Raw genomic sequence first — 13,512 nt, forward strand, 5'->3', positions numbered from 1 at the left:
CAGACCCGAGAATGCCTGAAACCCTGAATTATAGAAGGAAAGCCCACAACACACTACAAGCTTCCAGAGACCCTGAGACATAAGTAACATCCTGAATTTTGCAATAATCATTTCCCTGCTCCTTTATCTAAAAAAAAATTGACACAAAATTCACACAACTGAAAATTAACCCTTTTAAGTGTGTAACTCAGTGACATTTAGTGCATTCATAATGTGCAGCCCCCGTCTCTGATTCCAAATCATCTTCATTGCCCCCACAGGGGGCCTGGTCTGATTTGCAGCCCCCCATTCCTCTCCTGGTCCCTGGCCATCACTAATCTACTTCCTGCTGGACTGCTGCTGCTCTGGATATTGCTTAGCAATGAATTATGCCACCTGTGACCTTTGTGTCTGTCTTCTTTCATGAAGCAGCACAATTTTAAGGTCTTTGCCTTCTTTTTAAAAATCTTTTTCTTTTTGCAGAACTGGGGATCTAACCAGGGGCACTCTGCTACTAAGCTACATCCTTAACCCTTTTAAATTTTGTTTTGAGACAGGGTTTTGCTAAGTTATGAATTTGGCCAGGATGGGCTTGAATTTGGGATCTTCCTGCCCAGTGTGTACCACCATGCTGGGGCTGAAAATGCACTTACCGCCCCTAATCTATTGCACACCCTAGCTTAGTGACACTGCGCTATTGCGGGCCAGGGGGTGTCCACTCACCACTGTGGAGCTTCAGCCCCCTGCTACCCAGTACTGTGAGAGAGGATCAGGAAAATGATGGAAGTTGAAGTGCTGCTTCCGCTGAATGCAGCTCACTGTGACACGGGAGTTACGTGGGAAAGCTGTGAGTTGAACCCCTGTGGATGGGGGACCATCTGGGTGTACCTGTGCCACCACTGCTCCCCTCTACTGGAAAGGGACACTTGGGTGCCATGGCCCTTGTCTATGGCAGATAAGGCCATTCAGGACTTCTCTCTTTTTCTTTTTTCTTTTTTCTGGTACTGGGGATTGAACTCAGGAACTTGAGCTTTCGAGGCAGGTGTTGGAACCACTGAGCTAAATCCCTGGCCCTGTTTTTCTCTTTGTTTTTGGGACAAGGTCTCACTATGTAGTCCAGGCTGGCCTCGAACTCATGGCAATCCTCCTGCCTCAGCCTCCCAAGCGCTGGGATTACAGATGTGCATCACCATATCTGGCTTGCTTTTTTTCTTCCTTCCTTCCTTCCTTCCTTCCTTCCTTCCTTCCTTCCTTCCTTCCCTTCCCTCCCTCCCTCCCTCTTTCTTCCCTCCTTTCCTCCCTCCCATCCTTCCTCCATCCAACATCATGTTATTTCCTCTAACAGGGCAGAAATTCAGAGTCACTAAGAATCATCGATCCTTTCTGAAACTAACAGGAGTGCAGCACATGATTCTGGCTGCCCTGTGGGAAGCATTTTCCACTTATTTGCTAACATCTCTGCTATAATTTGGATCTTAAAGGCCCATGTGTTAAAAGCTAGGCTTTCAGGATTGAGCCCCTGGGAGGTGGCGGTGCTTTTAAGAGGTGAAGCCTAGTGGGGTCTCTAGGTTGCTGTTGTCAGGGCCTTAAGAGATCCTCCCTCACCGGCAGCTTCCTGGCCCTGAAGTCAATCATTTTCCTTGGCCACCTGCTCCTGCCAGGACAGCTGCCTTGCCTCGGGCCCATAGCAACAGGGAGTGACAGGGAGTCAAGAGCTAGGATCTCCCAAACCAGGAGTCTTTTCATCTTGGGTACTGTGTTATAGCAGTGGAAAGCTGACTAATGGAGAAAGACCCTAATTGCATCCCAGCAACAGGGACATTCTTATCTTTGTCTCCTGGGCACTTGTGTGGATTCCTCTGAGAGGTCTCTGGTGGTGGAGTTGGCGGGATAAGCCCTGTGCACCCAAAGATCTGTAACTCCCTTCCCTGTGGGGTGGAGGAAGCTGGGTCGCCCGTCCCTTTCCTGCAGGCATTGTGGTCACTGCCTGCCTGGGGCCACCCTGCCTCCCCCGACTGGCATCCGCAGGCAGGGGGTGCTAGGTCCTGGCCAGGAGAGGGAGCCAGGGACCCTCCGACCCCCAGACACTTACCCCACAGTCAAAGCAGTTGAAGGAAGAGTGGAAGTAAGGCCGTGTCCCAAGCCCATACATTTTTATAAACATTTCGGACATAAAGAGTCCTAAGAAAATGAATTCTGCATAGTCTGGAAGGGAGAAGAGAGAGGAGGTTAGGGTTCTGATGGTAAAAACTGTAGGGTGCTGCTTTTTCTCTGAAGAGAAAAACTCTGTCCTTATTCGGCCTGCTAGGCAGGGAGGGAAGGGCCGTTGGGGACCCTTTTTTTCTTCTTTTTTTTTGGAGGGGGGCTTTTCTTTTTCCTTTTTCTTTTGGTTTTTTGGGACAGGGTCTCGCTATGTAGTCCAGGCTGGCCCTGAATCCACTATGTAGCCCAAGATGGCCTTGAACTCATGGCTCATCCTCCTGCCTCAGCCTCCCAAGTGTTTGGATTGCAGGTGTGCGCCACCATCCCCAGATTCTTCAGGGACCTTTTCTGAAGGTTATGCAAAGCTTTTATGCCATGGGCTTCAGTTTACCTTTTGCTAACAAGAGTACCAATTGTCCCCTACCATCTAATCAACCAAGGACCATTAGGCCAATCTTAAAGGAGTACAGAAAAGTGTGCAGCCCTCACCTGGCAGTCTTTGCCCTGGTTTGATGAGAAGGTCGGATATAGGCTATCACCAAGGTCCTAGTGTTGACTGACAGGGTCCTGGGTGTTCACTTATTTCACAAACTAACCAACTGGCTGGGTGCAGCTCAATGGTAGAGCACTTGCCCAGCATGTGTGAAGCCTTAGGTTCCATCTCCAGCACTGCAACACCCCCAAAACCAAAAGCCAACCCCCCCCAAAAGCTAACTAAGTGCATAATTCACAGAACAGCAATGGGTCATAGAAGGCTTCATAATGCCAGAGTGTCGTTATCTAAGAATGGCACTTTGTCTACTTGGACGGAGTTCCAAAGCAGGTGAGAAGACACAGAAATCGTAATGGGACCATCTTATAATCCTGTGCTGGGGACTTGGATGGAGCCCATGGGCAACCTATGCAGGGCATAACTTTCCTGATACCCTCTGAAAATCCTGTCTTGCTGGCTGTGTAAAAGTCTAGAACAAGACAAAGACTTATGGTTTTTTTATGAGAAAGCACAAAAATGCAAATGCCTCCGGGAAAGGCAAAACGTGGAATTTCCTTTGCTCTAGCAGATTTGTGGCAAGTATGAGGTCCTTTCCAGAGACGGTTTTCTAGGTGGGGTGGGAAGATGAGGAATTAAAAAGCACATGGGGCCTGGCGGTGTGGCGCAGCGGCAGAGGGCTTGCCTGGCCTGCAGGAGGACCAGTGTCCTCGCCTAGTGGACAGGGAGAAATAAGGAGGGGTCTACAGAAGGGAAAGACAAGGACTCAAAGGGCTTCCATGAATGTCACAGTGATGGCTGCCTGGCTAATTCTGCTTGGTGGCTGTAAGGTTTGAATGTCTGTGTCCTCTCCTAAATCCATGCTGAGACCTGACTCTCAGTGGAACAGTATTAAATGGTGGGGCTTTAGGAGGCAATAAGTCATGAGGTAGACCCCTCCCGCATGGCCTGATGACCCTTTGTCCTTCAGCTTTCTGCTGTATGAGGACACAGTGTAGTCCCCTCCAGAGGATGGAGAGTTCAAGGCGCCATCCTGGAAACAGACAGCAACCCCCCTAGTCCCACGACCAGAACCTCCAGCAGGTTGATCTTCAATTCCCAGCTTCTAGTACTGTGAGAAAACACACTTCTGTTCATTTTAGATTTCCCAGTCTCAGTTGTTTCATTACAGTAGCACAAATGGACTAAGAAAATGGTCACAAGTATTTGCTAGATCTTCTGTGTGTGTGTGTGGTACTGAGGATTGAACCCACGTCCTTTCCCCAGCTACATTCCCTTTTAAAACAGTTTTTATTTTGAGTCAAGGTCTCACTAAGTTGCTAAAGCTGGGTTCAAACCCACAATCCTCCTGGGTGAGGCTCCCACAGTGCTGGGAATTACAGGTGTGTACCACCATCCCTGGCTAGATCTTGCTTTTTGTTCCTTCTTCCCTTTCTTTGGTACTGGTGATAGAACCCAGGGCCTTGTGCATGCTAGGCAAGAACTCTACCACTGAGCTAACTCCCCAGCTCCAGTCGGAATGGATTGCCAAGATTCCTCACATTCACTTCTTATTTATGGGGCCCTACAGAGCTCCTATCATCTGAGGGCTAACTCTAGCATCTCTAGAACTGGAGTATCTGCAAAAGAACTCTTGTCTATAACATCTGGTGCCTTCTAAGACTTACCCAAAGCAATTCTGGGAGTGCTGGACAGTTTCTGAGATGCTTACCAAGGAAACACAACAGCTCAGTGATGCAGGAAAAGGCGGGGGGTGGAGGAAGAGGCTGATTCTTCCCTAGCATCTTTGAGTCTGGGGAAACTTTCAGGGCCATCAAATCTAATTTCCATCCAGTATGGATGAAGAGTCGGAAACCCAGAGAATTTACTACCCTTTGCTGATTTTGAGACACATATTTTTTGTTTTTTTGAAATAAGGTCTCGCTATGTAGTTCAGGCTGACCTTGAACTCACTATGTAGCCCAAGCTGGCCTCACACTCACAGCGATCCTCCTGCCTCAGTCTGGGGTTACAGGTGTGTGGCACCATGACCAGCTCAAGACACACAGTTTTGTTTACATTTTGACATCACTGAAATCGAGGTGTGTCTTAAAATCAGCATGTCCTGGTTTTGATGGCAGCATCGTTTTATTCCTTACTGGCATCTAAAATAAGTGAAGATCTCCGAACAATGAATGATGGTAATGACTTGCCCAAGGTCTCACAGTGAGGTAGGGACAGGGCAGGCACTGAGAATCCAGGTCACCCGGTGCACCAGAGTAGGGATCTGTTGCCAGACACAGCTTGGACTCTAGCCCAACTGCCGGGTTCCAGTCTTGGCTTCTTCACTTACTAGCTGTGTGACCCTAGACAAGTTACTTAACCTCTCTATATGTCTCGGTTTCTTCAACTGGAAAATGGGGATAATTGTGGACCTTTACAGACGCAAAATCCCCAGGTAAGAAGTCTCAATCCCCTGTTCCTAAACTGGGACATGCTGCAAGGTGATTAGTGGGGAGATTAGAGGTGAGTAAAAATAGACTATCAGAGGAGGTTATAAGAAGTGAAGAGGCCTCATTTGTAAGGCTCCAGAGGGACCCAAGCAATTACCAAGGTTGGAACTAGGTCAGGACACTCGGAAGGACTGGCCACTGAGGGGTGTCCTGGAGGTCAGCCAGCAGGATGGGGACAAGGAAGGTGACAAGGAGACAATGATCAAGGGTTGGCTCTGGAGCCTTTCTAGGTCAAAGACTTGACTATTTCTTGCAGCTGTCCTAGGTCAATTCTGAACCAGGTCGGGAGAGCAAGAAGTAAGTCAGACAGCCAACTGATGCAGGAAGAGGGCATCTGGGAGGGAAAAGGAAGTCCCTAGTGAGGGCGCACGAGCCAGATCCAGGCTGAGCACTGCTTTCCCAGTGCAGTCACACCTCTTTACTCCCCAGAGCTCGTCACTTCTGAATCTGGTCAGAGGTCTTTACCTTCACTACTTCTCCTCATCTCCATCTGGTTTTCAAGTCTGACAGTGTCTCATGCTAATCCCTGGAATCTGGGAATAAACCCAGACAGAGGACAAAGTCTTAAGGGTTCTGGTACCCACTAAGAAAGCAAGATGCACTCATATTTGTTGGAGAGGATCTTCTAGGAATGAATCTCAGCCATAAGGAATCCAAAAAGGGAAGAGAAAGCAGGAAAGAGGCAAAGGGTTTGAACGGGAGAGAAATGGGGGGTCAGAAATGAGCAGAGAAAATAAAGACAACATACAGAAACACTTCCTGTTTGTGAGGTACCCCTGTCTTTTGGCTGTGAATTATTTTAACACTCCCAGAGATGCACATAGAAATTAGATGTGGTTTCTTCTGTTTGTTTTTTTGAGACAGGATCTCGCTATGTAGCCTAGGCTGGCCTCCAACTCATGGCAATCATTCTGCCTCAGGCTCCCGAGTGCTGGGATTACAGGTGTGTTCTGCCACACCTATCCAGAAATTAAAGGTGTTCTGTCTGTGCTCTATGTCTTTCTCTGTCTCTCTTCCAATGCTTCTTCCATCAGAAAGCCTGGTCTCTCTCAGAAGAGTAGCCTGAATTCCTCTTCCATCTCTCAGGCCGGAGGAAGACAGGCAGTGCTATGGGTTGGATACGGTTTGGGTCGGTCACCCTAAGGGTTCACGTGATTAGAGGTTTAATCCCCACATGGGTAGCATTGAGAAGTGGTGTGGACCCTTAAGAGGTGGGGCCTAGTGGGAGGGCATTAGATCAGCCGGGCATAGGTCTTCCAGAGGCACTGTGGGGTCCCAGTCTCTTTCACTGCTTCCTGGCTTGAGACATAACCAGGTGCTCCAACGTGAGTTTCCCACCCACACCACTCACCACTCACCATGAGGTCTTCACCAGAACTGAGCTGATGGGGGCACCATGCCCTTGAACTTCCAAAGCTGTGAGCTAAATAGACCCCTTTCTCTTTGCAAAGTTGGCTGCTTCAGGTATTTTGTTGTAGTGACATAAATCTGACTAATACAGGTTCCACTGTGGCAGCAGCAACACTGTCCCCAATAATGCTTGTAGAAATGGTCAAGTGAAAGGGAAGATTCAGTGAGGACCAAGGGAGGAACATAAACCACCAAGGGAAAAGAAGTAGAAAAAAGGGTGTGAAGAAGGAAAGTGGAAAAAAGGGTATGAGGAAAGGATCAGGGATCTGGTCAAAGGTGGAGGTGCAGGGCGGTACTCACAGAGGAAGTCAGAGAGCCAGTCGGGCTGGTTGTAGTGGACGATAGCAACGCACAGCGTGTTGAGGGCTACCAGACTGAGCACAGTCCAGTAGAAGGCCTGAGTTTTGACCATGCGGCGGATGTAGAAACGCATCCTCCTCTCCTTTTTGTGAAAAAAAGTTGAGTTCTCCAGTTTGGCACTTTTAATGCTGGCTCGGGCAAAGGGAGACCCTGCCAGGGAAAGGACAGAATGTTAGACTCAGGCTGTTCCCGTGGAGAGAATTCACCAGCATGTGCTGGGCGTGGATTCTGGCTGGGGATCCTTGGTCCTCCCAGCAAGCCCTTTGGCCCAAGGGAAATGTCATGATCCAGAGCTCAGCTCTGCAGAGATGCAGCATAGGAGACAGCAATGTCCTTGAAAATCACAGAATTGAAATAACTAATGAGAGTTTTGGATCGAGAGGCTAATGACTTCCACTGCTGGACCCAATTTTCCATGCCTGTCACTGTGATTTTTTGGTACTGGGGACTGAACCTGAGCTACATCCCCAGCCCTTTTTTTTTTTTTTTTAATTTTGAGAGAGGGTCTTGCTAAGTTCCCCAGGCTGGGCTGAAATTGAGGATTCTCCTGCCTTAGCCTCCCAGAGTCCTGAGAGTATAGGGAAGCACCACTAGGAGGCTCTGACCACTTCTGATGCCTCGGGGTGGGGTTGGGCTCGCACCACAGGATGAGAGGAAGCATTCCTCCATGCATGCTTGGAAGGCCCCCAGGATGAGGTGTGTGATATCAATTGTCCACTTTTGCTTTTCTTGCCTATGTTTTTGGGGTGCTGTCCAAGAAAGCATTGCCTGGACCAATGTCATAGCACTTTTCCCCTATTTCTTTCGTTTTTTGTGTGCATATTTGTTATGTGGAACAGTAGGTTTCAGTTTGGTGTATTCATGCATGCACATAACACTCTGATCATTCTCATCTCCACTTCCCTCCTTCCCTCCCTTACCCTTCCTCTTCTCTAATCATCTCCCTTCTATTTGCATAGCATCTCTCTTTTTTTCACTAGTATATATTTGTAACATAATAGTCACATTTGCTTTGGGGAGTTGGTACATGTATGTATCATATCTTGATCATTTTTGATTGCTTTATCCCTCTCCCTACCCTCCTCCTTCCCCATCATCTCTCTTTAAAACATTTCCCCCCTAGATTCCTCATATGAGAGAAAACATGAGATAGTTGACTTCCTGAATCTAATCTATCTTACTTAACATGGCAGACTCCAGTTATATCCATTTTTCCTGCAAATGACATGACTTTGTTTTTCTTTATGGCTGAATAATATTTAACTGCATCCATCCATCTATCACATTTTTTAATCCATTTACCTGTGAGGGGCACCCAGGCTTAGCAACCATGAATTGTGCTGCAATAAATCTTGTTATGCAGGTAACCCTGTAGTATGTTGACTTTAATTTTTTCAGAAATATACCAAAGAGTGGTATTACTGGGTTGAGTGGTGTTTCTATCTTTAGTTTTCTGAGGATCTCCATGCTGATTTTCACAATAGTTGTACTAATTTACATCCCCACGGTAGTGTAGTAGAGTTCCCTTCCCTGCATGGTTGACATATAAAAAATGTGTATCAATAGACAGGCATGGTGGCTCATGCCTACAATCCCAGCCTCCTTGGAGTCTGAGGCAGGAGGATTGCAAGTTTGAACCCAGCCTGGGCAACTTAGTGATTTACTTAGTAAAACCTGCCTCAAAAAAAAAAAAAAAAAAAAGGACTGGGGATATAGTTCATGGTGAAGGCCCAGGGTTCAGTCTCCAGTAGTGCGTGTGCACACACACACACAAAATGCCCATCAAAATACAGCAAGATAAGCCAGGTGTGGTGGTGCATGCCTGTAATCCCAGTACTGGGGAGGCAGAGTAAAGAGGACTGCTGTGAGTTTGAGAGTGTCCTGGGTTGCATAGGAAGTTCAAGGCCAGCCTGGACTACATAGTGAAACCTCATCCCAAAAAACCAAAAAAACCCCCAAAGCAAAACAACTCAGCAAAATACATTTTTTAAAAATGGAGGCAACCAACATAATACATGGGGCAGATAACTAATCAACTGCACAAAACAGTGATCAAGGGCTGCGATTCTTTTTTCTTTTTTGGTACCAGGGATCGAACTCGGGTCCTTGCGCTTGTGCAGCAGGTGGTGAAACCACTGAGCTAAATCCCCGGCCCTAAACTAAATCTTCCACATCTCTTTTTTTTTTTGTATTGGGGATCGAACTCGGGTCCTTGAGCTTGAGCAGCAGGCGGCGAAACCACTAAGCTACATCCCCGGCCCTGCAATTCTTGACATTCACTCAAAGATGAACAGATGTGCCCAGAAGAGGAAATAGGACTGGTTCATCATTATCAGGAAGAGCATATTTTGGCTAGAAATTAAAGATGTACATGCAAACAAGCTTTAACATATCATCACAAACCGACATTACTGGGAATGGAAATTAAGTTGGTAATACGCAATGGCCCTGGGTGGGTGAAACTGAATGCAGGCATGTTTGGCAGGTTTACAAATGGGTGTCATTCTTTCTGAAACTACGGATGGCTGAGTGAATAGTGAGTTGAAAAGGGGTTAATAACTTTGCTCCTATAATTATCCCTGAGGGAATATGCCCAAAGGGTGAGAGTGTAACTGTCCATCAGTGTGCGCAGCAGTGTTCCTCATAAGGAAGAAACTGGAATCAAGGCCAGCACTGCAACAGAGCCACACGGTGTGGGCCCCCATGTGCCCGCCCGTGGGTGCGGTGTGTGGCATCGCAACAGAAACCAGGTCAGAACTCAGCACTGGAGCTAAAAACTAGGGCTGGTGAAAACAGCAGAACACAATATAATGTGCGCTGTGTATCAGAGCCATATGCAGACGCTATCCTCCCTCCTTCTTATTCTTCCTTTCCTCCCTTTCTACATTCTTCCTTCTCTCCCTCTACTTCCTGCTCTCCTTCAACTTTTCTCCTTCCCCTTTCCTTTCTTCCCTCCCTCCTTCCCTTCTTCTTTCCTCTTCCTCTCTCTACTCTTTCCTTCTTCCCTTCTTTCATTCCTCTATCCTCTTTCTCATCTTTTCTCTCTCTACACTATAGCCACATAATTCCCAAACAGTATAAATCTCTTTTCCCCTCAATCTTATTCCAGTCTTATTTCCTGTTCCTGGATCCTCTTCCATCCACTCTTTTACAATTGGAATTTTAAAAAACTCATCAAACCCCCAAAGAAAACCAAATAGACTCTCACTGTAGAAGGTCAGAAGCAACACCGCCTCCACCCATAAATCATCAGCAAGGAGTGGTGTTATGGCTTCCATAGGAAGAGTTCGCCAGAGCCCGTGTATCAAGGGCTGTGTCCCCAGTGCAGCCACGGTCACAGTGGGGCCTGGAGGGAGAGGTGGCTGGGTCGTTGACAGTGGTGACCTCAATGAATTCATTAGATGAATAGGCTGTGAAGAGGTGGGGTCCAGCTGGAGGAAGCAGGTGACTGGAGTGTGACTTTGGAGGGTATGTCTGGTCCCCAGGCCCTTCCTTTCTGGCTCATTCCCTCTCTGCTTTCTGGCTGCCATGAAGTGAGCACCTGGCTCCTCTATGCCCTTCCGCCATCATGTTCCTGCCTCACCTCAAGCTCACAACTCTAAAACCATGAGCTAAAATAAACCTTTCCTCCTCTGAGATGTTTCTCTCAGGTATTTGTTCACAGCACTAAAAAGCGATCAATATGAGGGGTGAGGAGGAAAAGAACAAGCGGCCCATCCCCTTCAAACTCCAGCCTTTGTTTGCACCAATGGCACCGGTCTCGGCACTGTCTTCATCATTCTCTCTATGGTTCCCATCATGATGAACTTCTACCCAGCCTTCTCTTCTGAGCTAAAAAAATCACTTCCTCCAGGAAACTTCCCTGACCATCCCCACCCTTGCAGAGCTGGCCAAGCCTAGGGTGGTTCCTCTGCAGCTCATTACCCTTGTAGGTTTGTTTGCATAATTCTCTGTAGTGTCCATTTCCAGGGCTGGGCTTCAAGCTGTGGGTAGGGATCCTACCTCTGTCTTGTTCACGTCAGGCACTTAACAGGAGCAAGTCCCACACCAAGATTCCTGAAGGAGAATGGATGGAGCACCCCTAATCTGAAGATTCGAAATCCACAATGCTCCAAAATCTGAAATGTTTTGAGCACTGACAATATGCTACAAGTGGCAAATTCCACACCATGAAACATTGTCTCATGCACAACATTATAAATATATTTTATAGGGCCGGGGATTTAGCTGAGTGGTTCCATGGCCTGCCTCGCAAGCTCAAGGTCCTGAGTTCGATCCCCGGTACCAAAAAAAATTTTTGTATGAAGTTACCTTCAGCTAGGTGTATAGGAAACATAAATGAATTCTGTGTTTAGACTTTGGCCCCATCTCCTTGTGTTAACGAGACAAGATAGCTCATTACATATATGCAGTTCCAAAACCTGAAAAAATTTGAAATCTGAAACACTTTTGGGTCCAAGCATTACAGATAAGGGATTCCCAACCATCACATGTATCAGTCAACACTACTGGGGGCCTATTCTAAATGCTGGCTGGATCTTTCTAATGATATTAGAAGACAGGCACTGTTATTTCCACAATCATGTAATATGCCCCCAGACACACAGGGCGAGAGGCAGAGAGGAGACTCACATCCAGGCAGCCTGGTTCCCCTCGTATCTGGGGTGGTGAGGGTTGGGGAAGGGACTCACCCACAGAGGCAATGTCGGCCAGCTGATCCTCAGCCTCTTCTGGGTTCAGCAAGTCTGTTTTACTCTTCTTTATAGTGGCTCTCCGCAGAGCTCCAACAATGGAAACATGGCAAGAGAAAAAGACATTACCCTTTTTGCAACAGTGATGATACATGGTCACAGTGCATCTTTGACTGTAACCCTCATGACGGTTTGTTGGGAATCCATAGCATGCCCATTTTACAGAAGTGTAAACTGAGGCTCAGGGAGGCAATATCACTTTGCTTAAGGTGTCAAGACAAGAATCTAGACCCGTTCCATTTGACTCCAAAGTCTGGTCTCTCAACTACTACTTTCCCTCTGGTCTACTTTTAAATTCTAAGAAACCTCACTTCCCAGTGATCCCAGGACTTGATACATAATGAGTGACTCACAGAAAAACACTCCACCCTTGATTTGTAGCATAGTAGCTGCGCTGGCTGGAATTGTGAATGTTTTCCCCAAAATATGGAGGCTCACCCTGCAAGGACTCTCCAGGTTACAGTAAGTTCATATAAGTTCCAATAAGGAAATTTAAACACTTCTTGGAGTAATCTCTTCTTACCACTCAAATGAAAGAATTGGGATTCTTTTTCTTTTTGAGATGGGAGTCTCACTATGTTACCCAGGCTGGCTAGCAGGAACCCAGCCAGAATGGATTCTTAATGTTCATCTTACAATCTTCTGGGACAGAATTCCAGTTTCTTTATTTCCTTCGACTCTCCAGGATTTTCAATAAAAAGCCACTGCCTTATCTAACGTTTTTTTCATTCCTTTTGTTCTGTGGTACTGGGGATTAACTCAGGGCCTTCACACTGGACTCCAGCTCCAGCCCTTTTTTTAAAAAAAACTTTTATTTTGAGACAGGGTCTTGCTAAGCTGCTAAGTTGTCCAGGCTGAGCTCCAACCTATGATCCTTCTACCTCAGCCTCCCAGGGTGCTGGCATTACAGGCATGCCCAATCACACCTGGCTCCAATAAGCTTTCTAACATGTGACAAAATAACTTGAGGTAACCAGATGGAGTTCAGATGGTCCTGGACTTGATGATCTTCAACTTATGATGTTTTCAACTCTAAGACTGGTTTCTCAGGATGTAATCCCATTGAAAATCAAGGAGCGTGTGAACTTATGATAGTTCAACTTGTGATTTTTTTGACTTTATAGTGGGTTTGAAGATTAAATGCTTTTCAACTTATGATAATTTCATTTTCTGACAAGTTTACTGGGATGTTACCCCATTGTAAGAGGAGAGCCATCTTGGCCAGGCATAGTGGCACATGCCTATAATCCCAGCACTTGGGAGGCTGAGGCAGGAGGATTGCTTCGAGTTCAAGGCCAACCTGAGCTACATAGTGAGTTCAAGTCCAGCCTGAACTACACAGCGAGACCCTGTCTCAAAAAAATACACACAAAAAGAGGACTATCTGTAGTATTTTTACTGTTAATATTATTATCTTGCAAACACTTTCTTTTTGTCTATCTCTAAATCTGAAGAAACTCGACCTTCAGAGAGCCCTAAGGTGGATACACTGTGACTTTTACAGTCTTCCCCTTGTGACTCTTACAGTCCGCCCCTTGACTCTCTGTAGCAAATTGGACTTACGAGTTTTGGGAAAGTTGGGTTTATGGATACTTTTTTTTTTGGTACCAGGGATCGAACTCAGGTCCCTGCGCTTGCGCAGCAGGCGGTGAAGCCACTGAGCTACATCCCTGGCCTTATGGATACTTTTTAATGCTCCCTTTCCCATATCCAGGTCTCCAGGGGTCAATGACTTTATACTCCAGAGAAAGTAATTCACACTCCTTAGAAAAGTGGCTGGTAATACTGGTTTTGTAACAGACTGAACAGATCCTCAACTCTTCTATTT

The 13,512-nt window shown here is 46.7% G+C and overlaps 1 protein-coding gene across 8 annotated transcripts in view; it reads right to left on the minus strand.

Moving 5' to 3' along the window:
* Cacna1a (calcium voltage-gated channel subunit alpha1 A) overlaps positions 1-13,512 on the minus strand; it is a 306,123-nt gene that overhangs the window by 75,958 nt on the left and 216,653 nt on the right. For 6 of the 8 annotated variants that reach the window (XR_015447494.1, XM_087201435.1, XM_021250436.2 and 3 more), the window contains exons 12-14: positions 11,625-11,720; positions 6,874-7,083; positions 2,072-2,184 (exon numbers count right to left, since the gene is read on the minus strand). Coding sequence is in view for 7 of the 8 variants with exons in the window: in XM_087201435.1 (XP_087057561.1) it covers positions 2,072-2,184; positions 6,874-7,083; positions 11,625-11,720 (419 nt within the window). In the remaining variant the exon portion in view is untranslated. The remainder of the gene's footprint in view (positions 1-2,071; positions 2,185-6,873; positions 7,084-11,624; positions 11,721-13,512) is intronic. The other 2 variants (XM_004872432.3, XM_004872431.3) reach the window with 1 other exon arrangement.

The sequence above is a fragment of the Heterocephalus glaber genome, unplaced genomic scaffold (assembly GCF_053883595.1).
Source record: "Heterocephalus glaber isolate CG9 unplaced genomic scaffold, H.glaber_assembly_v1.0 deba00001760, whole genome shotgun sequence".
Classification (NCBI taxonomy): Eukaryota; Metazoa; Chordata; class Mammalia; order Rodentia; family Bathyergidae; genus Heterocephalus; species Heterocephalus glaber.